At 45.7% G+C, this 21,429-nt stretch overlaps 1 protein-coding gene across 6 annotated transcripts in view; it reads left to right on the top strand.

Moving 5' to 3' along the window:
* LOC142584627 (uncharacterized) overlaps positions 1-7,393 on the top strand; it is a 105,343-nt gene extending 97,950 nt beyond the window's left edge. For 5 of the 6 annotated variants that reach the window (XM_075694777.1, XM_075694776.1, XM_075694774.1 and 2 more), the window contains one exon: positions 6,674-7,393. In XM_075694777.1, the coding sequence (XP_075550892.1) occupies positions 6,674-7,252 (579 nt within the window). In that variant the 3' untranslated portion in view covers positions 7,253-7,393. The remainder of the gene's footprint in view (positions 1-6,673) is intronic. The other variant, XM_075694775.1, reaches the window with a different exon arrangement.
* Positions 7,394-21,429: the final 14,036 nt, after the last annotated feature.

Genomic DNA, 21,429 nt, shown 5'->3' with positions numbered 1-21,429 from the left:
AGCCGACGAGCCCACTCTGTCAGGGCAGTTGAGGTTGATTTACCCAGTGTTGAGAGAGAATCTCGCTTGTGTCAAAGTTCAGGCCTCATACCAATGAAGCTCATATTCGAAAATGTTTGCTTCTGTATGCATCTCCTGCCTATTTCTATTTGACAATGTTCGACTCAGTTTGCAATGGGCTTCACCGTTTTCTTTTTGAACATATTTTATTAACTGTGCGTTTTACTAACCCCGCCCGACTGTTTTCTTTTTGAATAAAATAAACACTACTACTTTTATTCAAAGTGGATTAAGTTTTTGGTTATAGCACTCTTACTAGAGTGACAGCATCGGGTGACATGGTGTCAACCCGCCTTAACATAAAACAAAGTTCTGTGTCACCCGGGGAATCTTGCAGTGCCACTCTGGGAAAAGCTGAAAAACTCGCAGGGGAATATGGAAATGTCGACTTGGTAGACACCCGAATGTTCAAAATACCCACTGACCAGTTTCATCATAGCATATATTCACATAGCAATGTGTTGGCAAGCTTTGTTGGCCACTTGTGGAATACTCGCTAATTGTCTAGCAAATCATATGCAGTAGAACCTCATTCGTCCGCTTTATAAGAAAGCACGAGAAAAATCATACGATTCAATATGACTAAAGAATTCAATAGACTGAAGCATAGCTGACATCTATGTAATGCGAAGCATTACGCGAATTGTTGCACACGTGGCATAAGATGCACATCGCGTTGGCAGGGCTTTGGCAACCCGAGACATATTTTGTTGTTTTCCCATTGTGTAATATTTTAAAACGGCGATGGAACAAAAGAAACAAGATTGAGCTTGCGGGCGAAGCCAGATGCTACCCAAGGGAGACTTGATGCTCACATTGCGCCGCCTACAGCAGGGAACAGTGGCACATTTGGAATATTGCCTACTAAAAGTTTGCAGTAAGCTACCAATGGCACTACGCCCCACATGCTGTGAAAGTGGTAAGTGAAGATGCTTATGGCAATAAATTTGGCGGCAATAGCTGTAAATGGGCTGTGCCGCGACCCCAGATAAGATTATGCTGGTACTAGCATAAGAAACAGAGTGCACACCTACCGTTTTCAAAAGAAAGTGGCGAACAAGTATTGCATGGAAGCTGATGTGGTGGGTGGCTGTTCTCTATCGTGTGCCTCACTCATCTTGTTGTTTGCATGGGGTCTAGCAGCCGGGAAACGTTTCATACGATCGCAGTTTGGGGATGTACTGAACGTCGGTGCCAAAAAATAGTGTTTTCCAGGTATGCACATACCGGCAAAAAATAATCTTAACTCTATTATTGGGTCACTTTTTTGTGTTCACGATGGCCAACGTTGACACCAGGAAGTTCGAAACGGAAACATATCAACAGGGTTCTACTGTATTCGAAACTACTGGGGCGAGATAGTGCGAGCATTCCGCTTTCCAAACATTTGCTTTTGATCTCTCTATTTGCCATGCCATACTTTCCTCAACACTCGGCACTATGAGGCACGAGTGCAAATTGACGTAGGAGGCTAAGTGAGCGTTCAGATAGAGATATAATTGCGCGATCTCACCCATGATTACATTCAATACTTGCTCCAACTAACCTAACATGACTGAAGATTCCACCAAGGGAGTATTGAAATGTTTTTTAGGGCCAGAATGGTGTTGAAAATATTTTTTAAATATGAGTTGCATTGTTCTAGTTCAGAGCAAAGTTCAGAAAAAGCAATTGTCTACTAGCAACTAGCGCACTTTTCTTCAATAGCTCTAGATTAGGTATCGATGAAGCAGTTCAACATTGCTACCTTATTTACAAGATTGTAAGTCGAACACCCCCACCCCCACCCCATATCGCGTGACGGGGAAAAAAAATGGAGAGCATACCCGAGGGCGCATTCGATAAAGAAAATTTATTAGTAGCTGACATGGTCATTGGACTACTCATCTTCACTAGTGCTGCCATCGTCACCATTGCTAGTCGCACAGCGCGTCTTCGTATAGTGAAATTTCACATTTGGCAAATGAGCGCAACACATCTTGTGGAACAGCAGCCCATACCATATGCACCCAAACACTCGCAGCCGTCAGGGAGGCTCTTTTGACAGGTCCGGTTGGCGTAACTTCGTGGTTTTTTGCCGCCAGCCACTCGTTGTACTCACGGCAGAGTAAGTCCTTAAAAGGCGAAGATCTGAGCTTGTTTCATGACCATGTCGCATTTCAGGGACGTGCTCCGCAAGCTTAGCCTACAGCTCCTGAAGGCGTCCTGAATTCGGCACGTGGGAAATTCCTCACTTGCCGTCACAGGTGAAAATTTCGCTTCGCTCCAGTCGCCACTCTCGCACCATCCATTCAGAAACATAGAACTTGCGGCCCATTGTACAGCGATTTGTTTCTTCAGCTCTTGAACGCTGCTGTTAACGAGTGCCGAATGATTATTGGGCCTGGAGCACTCCTGACGACTGAGAAAGCATAGAAGCGGCACGTATCCGGCAGTCAAGTGGAATGTGTCAAGCCAATGCCTTTCGTCAAACTATAAAGAAAGCTTAGCACAACAGGGAAAGAGAAACCCACAAGCGGTGTCTACTCTTCCATGAACTACCGATACTCCCCGCAAGCACTGCCGTTCTGAGGGTGCCGCCGAGAATGGAACAGCGGCGCTTCCATCAACTATCGACACCCCCCCCCCCCCCCCCATGAGTGTTGTGTGCACTGTAAAACTCTCAAAAATGTTGAAAAACCCTTCCGAAAAGCAAACAAACTCACGGGATCGCGAAAAGCTACGGGTAGGGCCACAGAGAAAGTGAAAGTTTATTTTCTTTTCAACGAAAAGAGGGCGCCAAGACAAAAGGCAAGATAAAGCCCCTTGATAATTTGAAAGTAGTGACACTCTCCTCCTCACGGCGCTTTCCTCCTCGATTCTCCTCGCCCGCCGGCTGCGCACGGCACGCTATTCCTCCTGGGCTCCCGCGGACGGGCCGCAGGATTCTATGGAGGCGTGTTATATTGGGCCAGTTGCGCGCCCCAGTGGGGTTGAAAATTTTGAGAAATGCTAATAACAGCATCGATAATGCTGGAGGCAACGTTTATGAGGAGGTTGGTTTTTTCTTAAAGCCGTATGAACGGGGTATACTGATTTAAAGGGAGCTTTGAGGCGAGTTCTATACTCCAGACAATTTTTCTGCCACATGATCAGATGCTTTACTTCGTGCGTCTGGTCTAGTATTGCTTGTGACAAATCCCTTTGTGTGTGGCTTATTAAGCGAAAGCCTTAGACCTCTGTTTCAAGGTCCCGTTGTGAGCTACAGAAAATATCACGTGACCGAAGGAAGGCGAGAAGCGAACCAAAGCATGTGCAGCCGCGTATGAGAGATGATTAATGATTACCAAAGTAATGATTGATTACTGATTGGATTGTTGTTCATGCACCCTAATCCACCCCAATCGGTCTTAATACCCTTTCATCAACACTTCACCTTAATCCACCATAATCCGCCTTAATTATCCTCCACGTACCTAAATCTTCATTCATGCATCTTAATCCTTCGTAATGCACTCTAATCCACCTTAATCTTCTTTAATACACTCTAATCAACCTAATCCTCCCTAATCCACCTTATGTCAACCACTAATGATTCATTAATTAACTTGGGTAATCATTCTCTCATACAGGGGTGGACATGCTTTGGGTCCCCTCTGGCCTTCCATGGGTCACGTGATACGTCCAGTTTAGAACGCGACCGTGAAACATAAAGATCTAAAGGCTTTCGCCTTAAAACTTTTAAAAAAAGCTCAATTTTGACTAGTGAACGCTCATCACCTACAATACTACGGGGATACTTGCCACTAATTTTTTCAGGGCGCAAAGCAGAATCAATAATACTGCGCTTCCGACTGAATAACAACAGTTAGCGACGTGCGAAGTGATGGAGCCACCCCAGAATATTAAGCATACTGAGGACAACCGCAACAAAAACGCTGGTGAGCAGGCCGGAAGAATGATAAAAAAATGCAGCATTACGGGATGCTTTGCTACGAGCTATAAGAAAGACTCCTCAGCTCGCAAACAACGCTGTTCTTTGTCAGAACAAAGTTGCTTCGGCCAATGTCATGCAGCCACTGCTTCCTACGCAAGCCGTTACGCTTTCGTTGTGGTATTATAAAAACGGCATAACCATCTTCAGGCTTCTTACTGCAGTTATATGCGCAACAGCCCGGCATAGCGCTAGCACATAGACAAGAAACACTGCGCACAACGTTCGCTACGCCGAGCTAAAGCACCGAGCCAGCCGTGCTCAGGAGGAAAATGGCGCGAACGAAAAAGAAAAACACAAGCAAAACGCAAGAACCGCGCGTTTCCAAGGGCAACGGCAGGGAGACCAATCGTCGTGCAGAAAAACGGGGGCAAAACTGGTTGCCGTGGGGGGGACACGCAAGGGGCGAGGAGGAGGCGAGGAGGTCGCGCGGCGGCGGCAGAGTTCAAAGAGTGGCGGTACTTTCAAATTATCAAGGGACTTTAAGGCAAGAGCCTGACAAGGTCCCGGTCACCCGTAAAACAGCTGGCATTGTGCATAAGCACTTCACAACAAAATACACAATGAATTTCTGAAGCATTGTAAAAGCATGAAGCAGTAAGTTAACATGCACAACATTTGTACAAGAAGATAATAAATTCAATACACAACTTATCGTATTAGTGGTGTAAACACACAATATCTTTTTTATACAAACATAAAAATATCAGTCCTAAAACAAAGAAACAATATCACAGCTTACAACATGTGCGTTATAGAAAAAAAATACATTTGAAAGGTAGTAAATTAAATACAAATAAATATGAAGTATGTCGACTAAATAAATGTACCATTCCGTTTGTTCCAATAGGTATTTTTTAATTGTAGATTTAAAGCGTTTTTGTGGAAGGTAATACTCAGTTTCAAAGGGAAAGTTATTTATTACCGTGGGAATCTGGTAGCTTAGTGTTTGCTTGCCATAATTGGTTCGTGTGATAGGAACAAGCTTACGTTTCGTCCGAAATGCATAACAGCTGTTGGAATTATCTGGGCATGAAAAGAACAATCTATGATGATGGATGTACTTAAGTAGACAGAAGTTGTATACTTCTTTTACTTTAAGGATGCCATATTTCAGAAATAGCGGTAACGTAGGTAAATCTGAAGGTCTGCCGTGAAACCCTTCAATGGCACCCATAGCGCGTTTCTGAATTGAAATTAATTTGAGGTAATTGCTGGACGTCGTAGTTCCCCATACAAGGATACAGTAAGATAACCTTGAGTACAGAAGTGCGTAATACATGGATATCTTTAACCAGGGGGGCAACAAATGAGATATCTTATACGAACAGCCGTCTGTTTTACTTAAATCGGACATTAATTTGGCGATATGAAAATTCCAAGAAAGATTCTCATTGAACCAAACACCAAGAAATTTCTGGTTTGAAACACGTTTTAATTCAGTATGTTCGTAGAAAATTTTCAGAGTGATACTTTCTACTGTATTAATAGGCTGAAAAATTAATACAGTAGAAAATACAGTACAGTAGCAGAGCAAACCTAAAATTGTAATAACTACATTGTAGCTCGCGTTGGTCTTGCTTTTTTGGTGGTGCCATGTTTTGGTTTCGATTGTAAGTCAACCCCCCCCCCTCCCCCCTCCCTTTCAAATTTAAACAAAGTCGTTGACTTACAATTGTGTAAATATGGTATAACAAAGTTCGTAAAATTGGTAGTTTGTTTCATTATATTGAAATTCAGCCTTTTATGCAAATAAGTACAGTCTCCGATTATTATTTAATCATTGAAGAGGTCGCCAAATTTTCCTGATCAAGCAATCAGAAAAGTCAGAACTTGAGTGACAATAAAAATTCATCTTGTTGAATTTAACAGTTGACGAAACATATGGTCTCCTGACGTGCTGACGATATCTTTACATTGGCAGTATGAAGCACGAAGCAAGCTATGTTTTCTCGTCGACTTCACCCCAGCAGTTGATGGTGTCAGCTCCAGTAGGACAGTGCTATCACGAAAAGTGCCGGCAGTGGAGAGTGAATGCTTTTTGTCTCCAGAACTCGAGGTCACACAGGCTTCAGCAATAAATGTGCGGAAATACAGTCACGGTGACAACCATACACAGCCTGGGCCATGTTAGAAAAGGAGACGTGCACTTGATTCAATTATCACAATCGCCTCCCCCCCCCCCCCCCCCCTCTCATCCCTTGCTTGGCCACAGCACTTGTCAAGCCACAGTCCTTCGCTGGCCACTGCTTTACTTGCTCGCAAAAGATGTAGGATGATGATGCTCCGCTTCAGTGATGGTCGCTCTTGGCGCTCTCGACATGCGGTTCGCGATTTGAGAGCTGCGTTTGCAAATAGCCGCTTGCAATTCAACCATTTCACCATCTGTGTCTGCGGAAGTTTTCGTTTGTTGTCTCTGTATTCCTTTGCAACAGCAGTGAAGGTTGGTATATTGACATTGTGTATAAAAATACTTAGTTATATGAAGGTCCTAAATATATGATGTTCTATGGAGAAGTCATAGGAAGTTCAATACTTTGTTAAATGAAGAATTTTGTCATATTGAAGTTGTTTAACTGTACACCTTGTTGGCCAATTCATGATGTCCGTGAGCATGAGCATGTGCCTGTCATCTCTCAGCAGCAGACAGCCGAGAGCCAAGCAGCCAAGCTGCAGCAGCAGCAGCAGCAGGCGGCGGCGGCGGCGGCGGCAGCTGCAGGGCAGGGTGGTGGTGACGACCAGGGTGGCGGCACCCGTGACCAGCAGCAGCAGCAACACGACAATGGCGGCGATTCCGAATCGGGTGAGGACACGTTCCATGGCAACCAGAGCCACTCGAACCCACCATCGGGTGGCTCCACACCTAGCCCCGGTGGCGGTGGTGCCACGACGCACTCTGAGCACACAGATGAGTCGCAGCAGGGTGCCGCACCGCCCACCTCCTCTGCGGGCGGGTCAGTGTCGGCTGCTGCCTCAGAGCGCGGTGGCAGCAATGCGGGTGGCTTGCCATCGCTGGCGTCACCCCTGTCACTGGCGCACCCACTGGCCTCGCTGGGCTACCAGCACTCTCTGGCCAGCTTTGGCATCACTTCGGGTGGGTTTGGCGGCTCACCGCACGCTGCGCACGTGGCTGCCTCGACTGCCGCTTCAGCCTACCTGCCTGGGAATGCAGCTACCTACTCGCAGGCCCACCTGCCCGGACCGTACAGCTGGACCTGAGCACTGGGCGCCCAAGGGGGGAGCGACGGAGCGGGGCGCATCGTATGCAACTTGTAGTCTCTTGTCCTCGTCTCTTCTGTCGCCGGCCCGCCGCCTCCTCCTTCCCTGTCCCCCACCCCCCTCTCAACTCAATGGCAAAGAAGGCCCTTCACCTGCGGCTAGGAATCTCGCTCACAGTGTGTCTGCTCGGCAGCCCCTGTGTGCAAGGTGCAGGAGCCTGTGCAGCGAGCCGTTTGGGAAGCCACAGCCGAAGTGCTTTGCTCGTGTGCCAAGATCCAACAGCTGGACTGGGAAGACGTCAAACCAAGCCTCTGCCCAGGTGTTGTTTGGGAAAACTGCGGGGAAAGTCATCTCTGCGAGGCCCACTCATCGTCTTTGGGGAAGTGCACTTCATGCGTGGACCAAACAGGAGTGGAGACGGCTTTCGTTTTGTGTTTACCTTCTCTTTGAGCTCGCTGCTTTCATTGCCATCACATGCTTAGCGGTTTCCTCATCTACATTGCGATCGATTGATTGCCCTCTTGGCTGTGTTGTTAGGGTTTGCCAGCTTTGAAGCTGCTTACTCGTGTGGTGTCATTATGGCCTTGTTCTTTTGTCACACACACTTGTAAAAAAATGCTGTCCTTGCGTCTTGACTTGAATTTGTCCTTAAGATCATTTTTCTTGGCTATATTCAAGTGAAAATTGTCTCGTCATTCTTGCAACTTAATTTATTGCTTACAATCTGTGAGGAGTTGCCGGTGCACTGTAGCATTGTTTCAAAATGCAAAAGAATACATTGGCAATGCATTGAAAGTGCATGAGAAGGAGAGTGGCCTTTGCCATTTTGCTCTTTTGTTTCATTAGATGTCTGGGGCCATTTGCATAGACACAATGGTTTTATTCTTGTTTCTCATCTTTGAGGCTGTCAACTCTAGTGCCATTCCTTATAAATGGCCACCTAATTTTTATGCCTTTTTTTTTTTCTAAACTGCTGGGGCCACCAGAAGCTGGAAGATGGAATGAGCAGGGCCACATACTTGCCTTGCTGCGCAATTATATAAGAACAGGCCGTTGTAAGAGCTCAGAGGTAGGCTAATTGTGTTTATCAATTCTGTGCATTGACTCATGCAAATGGCTTTAAAACACCGGGCAAGTTACTTAACATGCTTTTTATTCCCCTGCATTTTATTCCGGTGTCAGTCTGCCGCCGCCTCTCTGCTGTTCTAAGCCAAATTAGCGCAACTCTTTCAGCAGGAATATTTTGTTGTAGAAGGCATCGTGGAAAACAATTACATGCAGGTGCGAATATTTATGCTTCCAGTAGTTTTCTAAGACCAGCTTGTGTGAATGTTGTGGGCACACCTCTCTTTGGACGTTTGGGAGGTAGAATTTAATTGATGGGGGCTGCACACAAAGCCTCTGACAGCTTTTGAGGATGAGAGGTTAATCAGCTGGCAGAACTGTTGGCAACCTTGTCTTGCCGCTGCAGCACGGCCTTAATCTTCAGCATAGTGCGTAAATGTGTGGAGCAGAACTTGTTTGCAGTGCCGTGAATGGTGCGTGAAGGCTGCCAGCTTCATCTTATTTGAGAAGGAACAAAGCCACCTCTGTGAACAAGGCTCCTGCTTCAGTTCAAGATGCGTGTGCTCTAAGGCACATTGTCGAGTTCCCTCGTTTTGAGTGAGCTGAAATGGCAGTAGTGTAGGTTCCACATGTGCACAGATGAGCATAAAAAAAATACTCAAACAATTTTACTGCGCTTGCATATTGGTCTGCCCCGAAAATCGTAGATTGAAATGCAAGGGGACACATTTATTGGGACATGTCCATACGCACATTGTTTTCAGTCTTTCTTTTTTCTTAGTTTTTTTTTTTTTTTGACTGCATATTTTTGTACATGTTAAAAGTGTGGTGTATTTTTTTCTTTATAATGCTTTGTATAGTTGCTTGTTTCTCTAAGTTGGATGCGTAATGAACAGCCATTGTTGAGATTTTTCTTTTAAGAGAAACACTGCACAGAAAGGATCACAGTAAATATTGTGATATGGCTGTTTTCTTTCACCCCCCTTCCCGTGTTGGATGTGTGTTGCTTCTTGCCGTAGACATTGCTCGTCTCGAAACTAATCTTGGAAAAATGAAATGAAACGCTTGCTCGGTTGGATCTGTGTAGGTGTTATGCAAGGGCTCGGTGAGCTTGCCACAATTTCCTGTGAAGTGTACTTTTGAATCCTCGGCCATTGTTATTTGTTTTTTCAATCATTGGGGAGAGCTCTTTGTTGAAGAGTTTCTCAGAGAGCGCTGTGGTGCTTTTGCAGGCTTGGGTTGTCTTCTCAACGGGCAGTCTCACTGCACATGCATTGACAAAAAGTACATCTGTGCCCTTACTTATGCCACATGGAATTGTGGCAGTTTGATGCACAATATTTGAACACGCTAACATTGACTTGGGCATCTTTCAGTATGTGCGGCTCCAGGCACTGCACGGGCTATCTAGGTTTGGCTGGATATTCGTCATTTTCTGGCACGTTGGAGAGTTTCAAAGCTGTCTCCTAAAAGTACAGCCTAACACTTCAAATATGCCAGCAGTTCAAAATGTAGCAGCTACACATGTCGGCACTATTGCAATAGTGAAAATTCAGTGTGTTTCGGGTGACCCAGCTTTCAACAATGACTACCTGTGCATTTTGTCTCTGGGTGGTTTGGGTTAGGCATGCCCTCTTTGGTCCTTAACAACCTGTTCTCTTGTTGGTGTCTGAACAATGTGTACAAAAATGTGCCAAAGCACAGTAGCATATGAAATTTGGCTCCACCTGGGTTCAGTACCTTTTGCTTAGCCTATTTCATAACAAAAAAAATGCAGCACAGTGTTGCATGCATTGTTTGTCTGCTTTTTACTTTACTGCAGAGCTCTGGCGTTGTTGCAGCCAACATCAGCATCCAGGATACATCAAATGTTTTTAGTTTGGCTTAACTTGGAAAAGTTGATACTATGGCACAGTGCATATTTTTCCATATTTCAGACTGTCTCTGTGTGTAGTGCTTTTCAGCTGCTTCGTGCACAATTTTTTTTTTATTTGTTCAGTTTTTAGTCTTGCATGTAATGGACTTGTACTAAAAGATTTTTTGACTGGTGTATGTCAGATCCATTTACTATACCAGCACGTAAGCTACAGTATTATATCTGAATATATCCGGTGGCTAGTCTTTAAATAAAATCCAGAGGTTTTGGAAATTGCTGTGGAAAGGAAAACACATGTCCTCGTTTCTCGGGAGGCCCTTATGGCCTGCACCCCAGAGGCAAGGTTGTGCCATGTATTTGCCGTCAGCCAGCATAGTGTGGGTTAGCCCAAGGAATTGTAGCCATGCACAGTCTGCAAAAGCAGAAACAGCCGCAGGGCATTGTGTACGATAGGTGCAGCCAACTTACATGTGAATTGTTTTGCCATTTTTGTTTCCATGACTGTATAAAACGCAGAGCAAGCATTTCTCGCCTCTCTTAGTCCTTGAATGGGTGAAGTGGCCTCCAAAATAAAAACTGTTTGAGGTCAACTTCTAAAGTGTCTTGAGTACATGTCAATGCTTTGTTGTTGTACATAGTGTGTTTTTGGATCATCCCACTACGTTTGAAGCACCTCGAGTGATTTTATCGTTTCCCTTTTAAAAAAACAACTGAACACTTTTTATCGGCATGTGTGATTGTTCATTTATTGCGCATGTGGTTTCGCATTTGCGGAGCTCGTCTCTTACCCGCCTCACCTGTCGACAAAAACGTTTGCAGCATTGCTTCCCTCGAACATATTTTTCTTCTCTGGGAAGAAATGTTATTCTGTGAGTAGGCATGTATGCATCTGTGTGAAGCAATTTCGAAATTCACAAGGAACGTAGTGCTAATAAAACATTTTTTTGGTTAAAACATGACCATTGTGCAAAGCTGTTCTGCCAAGTATTAACATCAGCCAGTTTTGCCAACTCTTTGGGCAGCTCGTTACAAGGCAGCGAGCTTGGCTCTCGGTGAGTGCGATTCCTTTTAAACAATGCATCATACACGGGTGTAGTCTAGGGGGATGATCGATTAATTTTTTTTCTATTAACAATTAACCATTCGTAATTTTAGTCCTTAATTAGTCTGTTTCAATGCAGGGTTTTTCGTTCATTATTTGAACGTTTGCTGGGCAGAATAAAAAGGTCAGAATATGATCCACTTTTGTGAAACCATATTATCGCCTAGTGGTAATGTTAAAAAACACTAGCAAAATTTTATGGCGAAACACGTTCGCTTGGGCGAAGCTGTGCCTTCGAAACTGGCTACACTCGAACGATAGCGGCGGTCACGGTCGGCGATCGTCGACAATCTGTTGTGCTGATCAGGCGCGTTGATTTTTGTACAGGGATAGTCTTAAGCTTCCAGGGATCGCTGGTGCCCGCGTGCCTTCCAGATACAGAATTCGTGTTGCGTGTGCAATCTGATTACACGAGCTTCGGCGACATCGCATAGCATCATTGGTGACAACATTCCGGGAGTGCAGGCGCCGCTTGCGCTACGTGGTCGTCCGATAAGTGCACGTGTCAAGGAGGAACTACGTTAGAAATACAGGTGCATAAAGTTATTTGTACAAATAAAAGCTTATAAAATGGCACTTGGAGCAGAATTAAGATGCATAACACTAGTGAATCTGTACAGTATCGTTAAAAAAAAGTCAGCGTCTCGTGCAACGCGGTGCCCCCCAGACCATAGAGTTTCCTACAAAATTACTAGAGGGAACCCTGGCGCTAGTGTCTACGTGAGCTACAATGGGAGCGGTTGTCCCAGCATGGGAATTATGGGAAGTACATGGATTTGCCTAAACTTCGTCCTTTTTGGCTTCAAACGGCTTTGTGACTTAGTAAACTCGTCATTTTCAACAGTTTATTGCGTAATAAATAATTAAATAAACATCATTAAAATTACCCGACTGCAGGATTCGAACACAGGGACTCTAGTACAGAAGCCTGATATTGAAACCATTAAGCCACGGATGCATGTATCGACAAGCGAATGAAACGCACTTATGAATTTATCGCGGACATGCCAGTGCTTTGAGACGCTTGGTGCGTTTCGATTTGGGCACATAAACAAGCTCAATCATTGCAATTAATAGCAATTGTACGCGTTCCCCGGCGTCTTCTACACTTCGAAGAATATAGATTGCGCTGAAATATACGACAATAAGATTTATATAGCGTAATATACAAAGCCACAAGAACGTCTGAATCCACAAGCACAAAGATCAGACAAATCCATGTACTTCCCATCAATTCCCATGGTAGGACAACGACTGCAGCGCCAGAGTTCCCTCTAGTAATTTTGTAGGAAACTCTATGCCCCAGACAACTCCACACAGAATCTACTCCTGCAGCGCACGGGAGTGACGTCACTTTAATAAATTAAACTAAAAACAATTGAAATATATCAAATCTTACTAAAATAAACAATGCGTTTAACTTGCAAAGATATGAAAGTTGTCTTATGCGTTCATTAATGTACACATTTTGATTAAGGACATCAACGCAAAATGATTTCAACTATACTGTCATGCGTTTCTCTATAACAATAGTCAGCGTTCAATATTACAAGGCAGAAAAATATTATGCTATCTATCAGGTGCCTGCAGAGATGGAAAGCAATTTTTTTGAGCGTCTCGTGCGTCACCCGAGGAATGTGGTGGGGCCGCAAGCACACGCACGCTTCTCCCCCGTTTCCTCTCTGGAGCAGCAGACGACAAGCGCTGCAAGCGTACATGCCCACATTTACGTCGCCACACGCTGTGTTTACAGCAGTCTCCGAACGCCGCAATATGGATTTATATACAGTGTGACGGATACGTGAAACTGCAGTCTTCGCACTGTCACTCGAATGTTTCCTCAAAGGGTCGGGCCCATACGAGTTCTTTGCTAGCTGTCTACCACAAAAGTCGGTCACCACGATTCGTTTTCGAGATCGAAGCAACCAGTGAACCAGTTTTGACACCCCATTTCTTGCAGCGCCGTGTGTCTTAATGTCATCATAGCTGCGCAAATATTACTGACTCGGATCGCGGAGAAACCGATGCGGCCGCCACCGTTGTGCTCAATTATAAACAGAAGCTTTCTTTTCCTGCGTTCCCGGGATTAGCCGTGTCCTCGTGCTTATCGTCGAGTAAATTGAGCGGATCCTTGAAAGAGTAATAGTAAACTGGGCCGGTCCCGAAGATCTTGAATATGTATTCAAGATAATATATAATGAAAGGTACGGTGACCCAGTCGTGGTTGCTTGTTGAGCTTGGAAGGCTTAAACAGAAGGAAACCCATGCTTTGCCATTGGCCAATTGTCAATTAAGGGAACACATTACGAGGCAAAGAATGCACCTGGGGAGGGTGGGAGCTTCACATTTCGAACCTATTTCCTATAGTGATGCACATTATTAAGATTCTTTTATGTGAAATTGCTGAACGAAAACAAGTAAACTTCAAATATGCTTCACATTATAGCGATTATCATTCTGAGCTTAAAGCCTCCTTAAATTTCTGTAATAAGTCTGCCCCTGGCACTTGATGGAATTGTACATACACAAGCTATTAACACTTGCATCCTGAAACACTAATGATTCTTTAAATTATAAAACAATATCTGCAGTCATTTCAGGCATCTTCGTTCTGCATAAAAAAGAAAGCCGTTGTAATTCCTCTTCTCAAGGAGCAAGATTAGGATCCATCTTCGGCAGCTAGCAACAGGTCTGTGATACTTACTGTAGCTGTCTATGCAAAGTTTTCGAGAAAATGATAAATCGCATCATCTCGTACACTCTCTAGAAAGCTAAATAAGCCGTATCAATGCGGCTTTAGGGAGGGCAAGTTGACGATCAATGGCAATCGGTATACACTGAGCCCCATCAGGTTCTTTCTAACTACATATTTGCAGATATAAAAAAATCTTGTTACACAACATGGCACTATGGAATCTTGTTAGGCTTACCAGAAATAAGCATCTGTGACATGCTGAGCACAACAAAACTATGTGAGCCCATCTCGCCCCACTATTGGTTTTTTCGTCGCGTACAAGGCAGAAATGCCCAACTCACCGTACTACTTGAATTGCATTGCAAGCCTCTCATGATGCCATCTAGTCCATCTGTACAGCACCCAACATCACAATAGTGCAAGTCCCTCTCTATCACTTATGATAAAAGATTCAGTCACTTACTGCAGTGAAGCAGCTCAAACAAGTTACAGTTAAGAATGCTACTAATCTGTCAATAAATTCACAGACTCTACACTTCCTTACATCTCAGTATTGAGGTGCACTGAGTACAAGGGCACAGATGGAATTGGTTCAACCATTTGGGCAGACCAATTGGCTCAATCAACTGCCTCATTTGTGACACCTGACTGTATTCCTCCATCTAACCTAACTGTAATCCCCATGCTCTTCACCACGCACTGGAATCTTTCCTCTGGTGGGACACGTATATATGTGCCTTACTTCCCCGATAAGTTTGCTCCTTGCCTGTGACCTTACCCAGACACAGGAAATATCTCTTCAGAGATTTTGTCCAGGAGCAGCCCTTAGACAATCCATCACTTGGGCTTAGGGATTGCCTCAAGTTTACTAAGAAATGTGCCCCAAGTGCTCAACTCCTGTAGCAACGTCAGTGGCATATAAGAGGGGGGGGGGGTGCACGGAGGACACATCCCCCCTTTCCCAAGATGTCTGTATGCGGCTGGCAAAGCCCCGACCCCCCCACCTCTCCTCTCCTCCCTCAACCTCTGCATCCCCACTCAAGTGCGCCACTTAGTAGCCTCGTGCTAACATTCACTCAGATTCTGAACACTGTTGCCACACTGTAGTAGATGGCATGTCAAATACTCTGAGCTATTTACACAGCCAACATGCAGACTGCCATTCACAATGCATGTTAAGAGCATTGTTGCCAGATCTTGGACAGATTAATCCTTGGAAATCGTTTAATGACCCATGCTAAGCATTTGCCACCTCAACAGTAACAATGCAAAGAGTGTGACACCTCATTCCTTAAGCTTCCAAGCATGTGCTAGGTGTGCATATATGCAACTGCAATACTTAGAACTGAAATAGAAGTATACATGCTCAGAGTTCATCACTGACGCCTCAAAATCACAAGCAAGAGTATTGTTTGCAGCACTGGGACCTTCTTTTCATGCATGTGAGGCTGTTAATTTGCAAACAAGCATCCTTACAAGCAAAGCACTAACAGTTATTTTCCCCATAAAATATATTATAGGCACAAGCATTCATAAAGCTGTATTACTACACATTGACTGCCTTAGCACAGTGAAAGTAATGAAAACGTATAAAAACGTGGTACTAAGCTAGATACACAAGTATCTGTGCATGGCCTAATTGCATATGGTGCCTGCTCGCCGTGGCTTAGAATGAAATGAGCTTGCAGCACCGGCAGAGACCGAGTCCTGAGGGCCCAGGCTTCCCCTGAGAATGCTCGCATTTTAGCACTCGTAGTGTGCAGTGAGGTCCCCCTTATTCTCTTTTGCAAATTTTGACGTCGGCCCCCCTGTAGAGGCTGCCCAGGATTCATCTCTGGCTCACAGATTAGGAAGAAGCATCCATCACTTATAGAGGCCCTGAAAGTGGAGCTCACGTTTCATTCACGGACCTAAAGCTTTTCTTCTGTAAAATGTTCAGAAGCAATTTGGAAGATACATGGAATATATAAAGGTCAGTAATGAATTACACACAGTGCAGAATAACTGAAAGATGGGCAAGGGGGTGCAGATTTATAGCGATGCCTTGCTTGGCAGCACGATGTAACACAGACAAAAGAAGAGAAGTGAAGAAAGTAAAGACTTGGCACTGTATACACAAGAAAAATAATTGTTTAAGGAAAACGCTAATATATACATAGATATATGTATGTCCTGAAGCAACAGTATACACAACGAGAAAAATAAATCGCAAAAGTAGATTCACAAAGCCACGTGATAACAAAACAATGTTAGAGAATGGTAGACATGTACAAAAATAAAAACGTAACAATAATTCATTTCACTCTAGGACACGCATCTAGATAATTGCATTTCTTGGTCACAAGAGTCACAATTTAAGCCTGGCTAATGCATTTTTCGCGTAATTTGTTGATACAAAATGTTTGAATTATTTCACTCATTAATTTGTTACAATGATGGGAAAGCATAAGTGTGTGATTGAGCATGGGGTTACATACACATGAGTGACAGTAACTGGCCAAATAGTAAGGCAGTCGAGATGAAGTGAACGGATGGTGGTGCTTCTGCACTCTCATGTTACACCTCGTCACAAGATAACGGGATCAGGTATACCAAGTCTAGTTAGCAGCATACACACTTGGACGCATGTTTTGTTTGGCAATCAGATTTTGCTTTTTTGTTTTTACCTTTTTACACTTAGTGCAGCCTGATCCCAATGGAAAGACAAGCAAGGTGGCTGGAATTTGGAATGTGGAGAATAAAAACGGATGGCATGTACACATTCTTACGTTCTGATGAGCAGTGAGTCATCAACATGCAACAAGTTTGGAGGGTCCACCTGTTCTCCATGTCTTTATGGAGAACAGGTAGCCTAGCCATAAAACATGTCTATAAAATAGGTCTATCCATAAAACAGCATAACAACAATTTATTATTACATTATATTTTTGTTTTTATTTATTTATTTGGCAAATACTATCAGCCTTGCATAGGCTGTGACAGAAAGTGCGATATAATGTACACCTGTTTACCTTTCAGTACAGCCCTTTTCCTTGGCTATACAAGCCATTCGAATCCTGGGTCGCACACTACAATGGACCCATGGTATCGTCTGGTGCCCCGGGCACGAAGGCCTGCGGGGCAACGAAGAGGCGGACTGCGCAGCTCGAGGTCTCACTAGCCGAGCGGCAGACCCCACCGTTCTTCAGCCCCCGACAGACCGACGAGCGACCCACGAGTTATTAACGACAGGTCAACAAATACTACAGGACCAACGGCTCGGAAGAACGCAATACGCTCCCCCACACAAAGCTCTCAATAAACTCCAGGCAAGGGACTGGCGCCGCCTGCAAACTAACACATACCCACACTTGTCTCGTCTACACGCAATCTACCCAGACAGTTATACGTCCCGAACATGTCCCTGGTGTAGCAACCACACAGCGACACTCGCGCACATAACACACGAATGCACCGACCGTTCGGGCGACGCAATTTCGCCACGAGTCACAACACACACACTCACTACGTGGTCTTGGGAGGCGAGACTCTCCGAACTGGACCTGGGAAGCCAACTGGCGACCCTCGACCAGGCCCGGCGAGCCGCGATCGCCAGTGGAGCCCTGTCAGAGGGAACCACCCAGGAATAAACCGCGCAACGGTTTCTGCAATAATAAAGTTTCTCCTCCTCCTGGCAACAATCTACTTTTCAATAACAAAACTGTCAGGTACTTTTCTCAGTGGTGTAGGTATGCTGGATATATATACAGTGTCTTCAATTTCTTAAATCATAGCATTTCCTCCAGTTGAAGCCTTAAGCTGCAATGCTGCAGTGCACATGGAGTGCCAGCTTCCAAACCATTGTGCGTAAGGGCTATGGAAAGGCCCAGAGTGCTTGGTAAAAGACCACACCAGTTCAAATGCTTTGTCTTCTCATCTCCTCATGCATTTTAGCAAAGACAAACATCACTTATAGGCGTGTAATTTTAACAGCAGATATATTTTACACTCCTATACAGCTAGTAATTTTAAGCCTGTATACAGCCAATATTTATTATTTATAGCAATCCATTTTTAAGTGTTAAATGTATCATGCAACATTCATGGCATTCTTTAGTCATTCCAGGCCATTGTACTATTAAACATCAGACATAATCAGACAAAAAATGGACATCAGCATAAAAAGAATATGCATAAGGCTCTGACTTGCCTAAACTTGACCATGATTGTCTGGCTCTGACTTGCCTAAACTTGTGCAGAGTGGCACAAAATGTTTTCACTTCATGGATGTTATGAGCGTCCCCTTTGGAACGAGGCGGTGGCTTGCGCCACCAAGCTCTTCACATCACGCGCAAAAGCGCCACCTGTGCTTTCATGCCATTTCATGCAGCCCTACTCATGCCGCGTGTTTTACCGCAACGCTTGTCACTGCGGTGAAGTTCGACAAGTTTGTAATTGTGTGGCACGCTATGACCGAATTTAACGCTTTGAGACGGCATCATGAGCGGAGCGGCAGCAAATGGTTACATTCATCTTAAGCACAAGCGCACTGTGGAGTTACTCGTTCGATTCCACGATATCTTTGCGTCTGTCGAGGGCATCACCTCAACGCTTGGGCAGTGCCGTGAAGTTCGACAAGTTTGTAATTATGTCGCACGATATGACCGAATTTCACACTTTGAGACGGCATCTTCAGCGGAGCGGCAGCAAATGGTTACATTCATCTTAAGCACAAGCGCACTGTGTAGTTACTCGTTCCAATCCACGATATGTTTGCGTCTGTTGAGGGCTTTACCTCAACGCTTGGGCAGTGCCGTGAAGTTCGACAAGTTTGTAATTATGTCGCACGATATGACCCAATTTCACGCTTTGAGACGGCATCTTGAGCGGAGCGGCAGCAAATGGTTACATTCACCTTAACCACAAGCGCACTGTGGAGTCACTGGTTCGATTCCACGATGTGTTTGCGTCTGCCGAGGGCTTTACCTCAACGCTTGGGCAGTGCAGTGAAGTTCGACAAGTTTGTAATTATGTCGCACGATATGACCGAATTTCACGCTTTGAGACGGCATCTTCAGCGGAGCGGCAGCAAATGGTTACATTCATCTTAAGCACAAGCGGACTGTGGAGTTACTCGTTCTATTCCACGATATGTTTGCGTCTGTTGAGGGCTTTACCTCAACGCTTGGGCAGTGCCGTGAAGTTCGACAAGTTTGTAATTTTGTCGCATGATATGACCGAATTTCACGCTTTGAGACGGCATCTTGAGCGGAGCGGCAGCAAATGGTTACATTCACCTTAAGCACAAGCGCACTGTGGAGTCACTCGTTCGATTCCACGATGTGTTTGCGTCTGCCGAGGGCTTTACCTCAACGCTTGTGTAGGGCTGTGAAGCTTCATAAATTCTAATAACATTGCATGTTCTGATAGAATTTCATGCACTAAAGCGTTTAATTATGTGTGGAGACGCAATGAAACTTCATACTGAGCTCGCAGCTTCACAGGCATAGGCTATTTTTTAGATCCCCCGCAGGGGCGTCTGCGTCAGCAGGCGTTTGGTGTGTTGCGACACCACGGACCCGAGCACACGAGGGTTGGACCCTCCCGCGTGTAGCCGTGCGCGGCTTAGCCGTGTCTGGGGAAAAGGGGATCCTGGGGGTTGAGCCGAAGCTGGGTGTTTGGACCTTTAAGGCCCCCCGGCGGAGGCAACACACCTCTTCGGCCTCGGCTTCACATAGACGGCACCCCCGGACTGACCCACCCGGGGGAAACCGGCAGTCGCCTTTTCCTGTCCTCCTCTCCAATCTTCGTCTTTCTCTCTCGCCTTTTTCATCTTTCCTGTCTTCTTATCACTTCTCCTCACTTCCTAGTTTCTCGGCGGCAAGGGTTAACCTTGTGTAGCTAGCCAGCCTTGGTTATGCTGTATTTGGTTATAGCAGCGATGTACGGCTGGCGTTGGCAGGGTTTCTATAGCAAGAGCTCCTGTCACGTCCCCCTGTTGGGCTCCATGGTGGGTGGTCGGCATCGCGGCCGAAAACCCAACTGTACTTATGGAAAACGCTTTTCCTAAACTGCCTGATCGCCCTCAGAAACGAGGGCGCACCGAAGAAGTCTTTCAGTTTTTCGGACGCCAAGTCCACAATTTTCCTCGTTTTCATGTAATCCATGCAGAAAAACCAGCTAAACAAGTACGAACAATCTCCCCATTTCTAGTATCTAAGTCCCTTACCGAAGTTTTTGGCCCAGGATATAAGGTGTCGAGGATGGCTAGCGGTGACCTCCTCCTGGAGCTCCGCGACCAGAAGCAATTTGAGAAGCTGCCACAGCTAGTATCATTTGGGGAGACCCAAGTAGTAGTAACCCCGCACCGCACGATGAATACCACCCGCGGCGTTGTCTCGGATGATGATTTGCTGGAGCTCACTGAGGCTGAACTCTCGGAGGGCTTCAGCGAACAAAATGTCATAAATGTCAAAAGAATCAAGATAAGGCGCGAGGGTAAAGAAATTGCGACCAAGCACCTAATCCTCACCTTCAATTCAAGTGTCCTGCCCGAATCAATCGAGGCCGGGTACATCAAGCTCCGTGTAAGACCGTATGTGCCAAATCCCTTGAGATGTTTCAAATGCCAACGTTTTGGCCACAGCTCGCAGAGCTGCCGAGGCCGCCAAACATGTGCGAAATGCAGCGCGCACGAACACTCCTCTGAAGCTTGTGAGAATGCTTTCCACTGTGTAAATTGTGATGGCGAGCATGCCGCATACTCGCGGTCATGCCCGTCTTGGAAGAAAGAAAAAGAAATAGTAACAATCAAAGTAAAAGAAAACATATCATTCAAAGAGGCACGCAGGCGGGTTGCATACCTTCCTAAGGCCAGCTTTGCCGAAGTGGCGCGTCAGGGGGCAGCGTCACAACGGCCTCCGGCGGCTGTCCGACCCACAAGCCGTGAGTCGGCAGTTACGCCATCTGCCCCCATGGTGGTCGCAGCTAGCGCTGCCCCACCACCCGAGCAGAAGGGACCATCAACCCCGAAGGTGGGCGCAGCCGAGGCTGCCCCAACCTCCCCGGCCTCTTCCAGCGCTAGCAACAGCCGGCGCAGCCAAATCCCTCAGGGAGCCCCATCGACCTCCGGGCTGGTGGGCACAGGGGTCTTGCCCCCCAAGGCGGGACCTTCCCTGGTAACTTCTCGCTCACAAGAGCACGTGTCCGGCGCCTCACAAGAGGCAATGGACACTACACCTATCCCCACGGCGCGCCATGCGCCTAAGGAGCGGCGAGGCTCCCTCGAACGCTCCAGAAAGGGCAGAACTCCCGTTACAGGGCCTCGAAAGAGCCCTGTAACCTAAAGCATCACCTCCATTTCCATACACACAGCACATATTTACTTTCAATATGGATACACAAATTATTCAATGGAACGTCAGAGGTCTGCTTAGGAACCTTGATGACGTGCAAGAGCT

Source organism: Dermacentor variabilis, chromosome 6 (assembly GCF_050947875.1).
Source record: "Dermacentor variabilis isolate Ectoservices chromosome 6, ASM5094787v1, whole genome shotgun sequence".
NCBI classification, from domain to species: Eukaryota; Metazoa; Arthropoda; class Arachnida; order Ixodida; family Ixodidae; genus Dermacentor; species Dermacentor variabilis.
The sequence above is the reverse complement of the archived record's forward strand: the minus strand, read 5'-3'. Positions and strand labels throughout refer to the sequence as shown.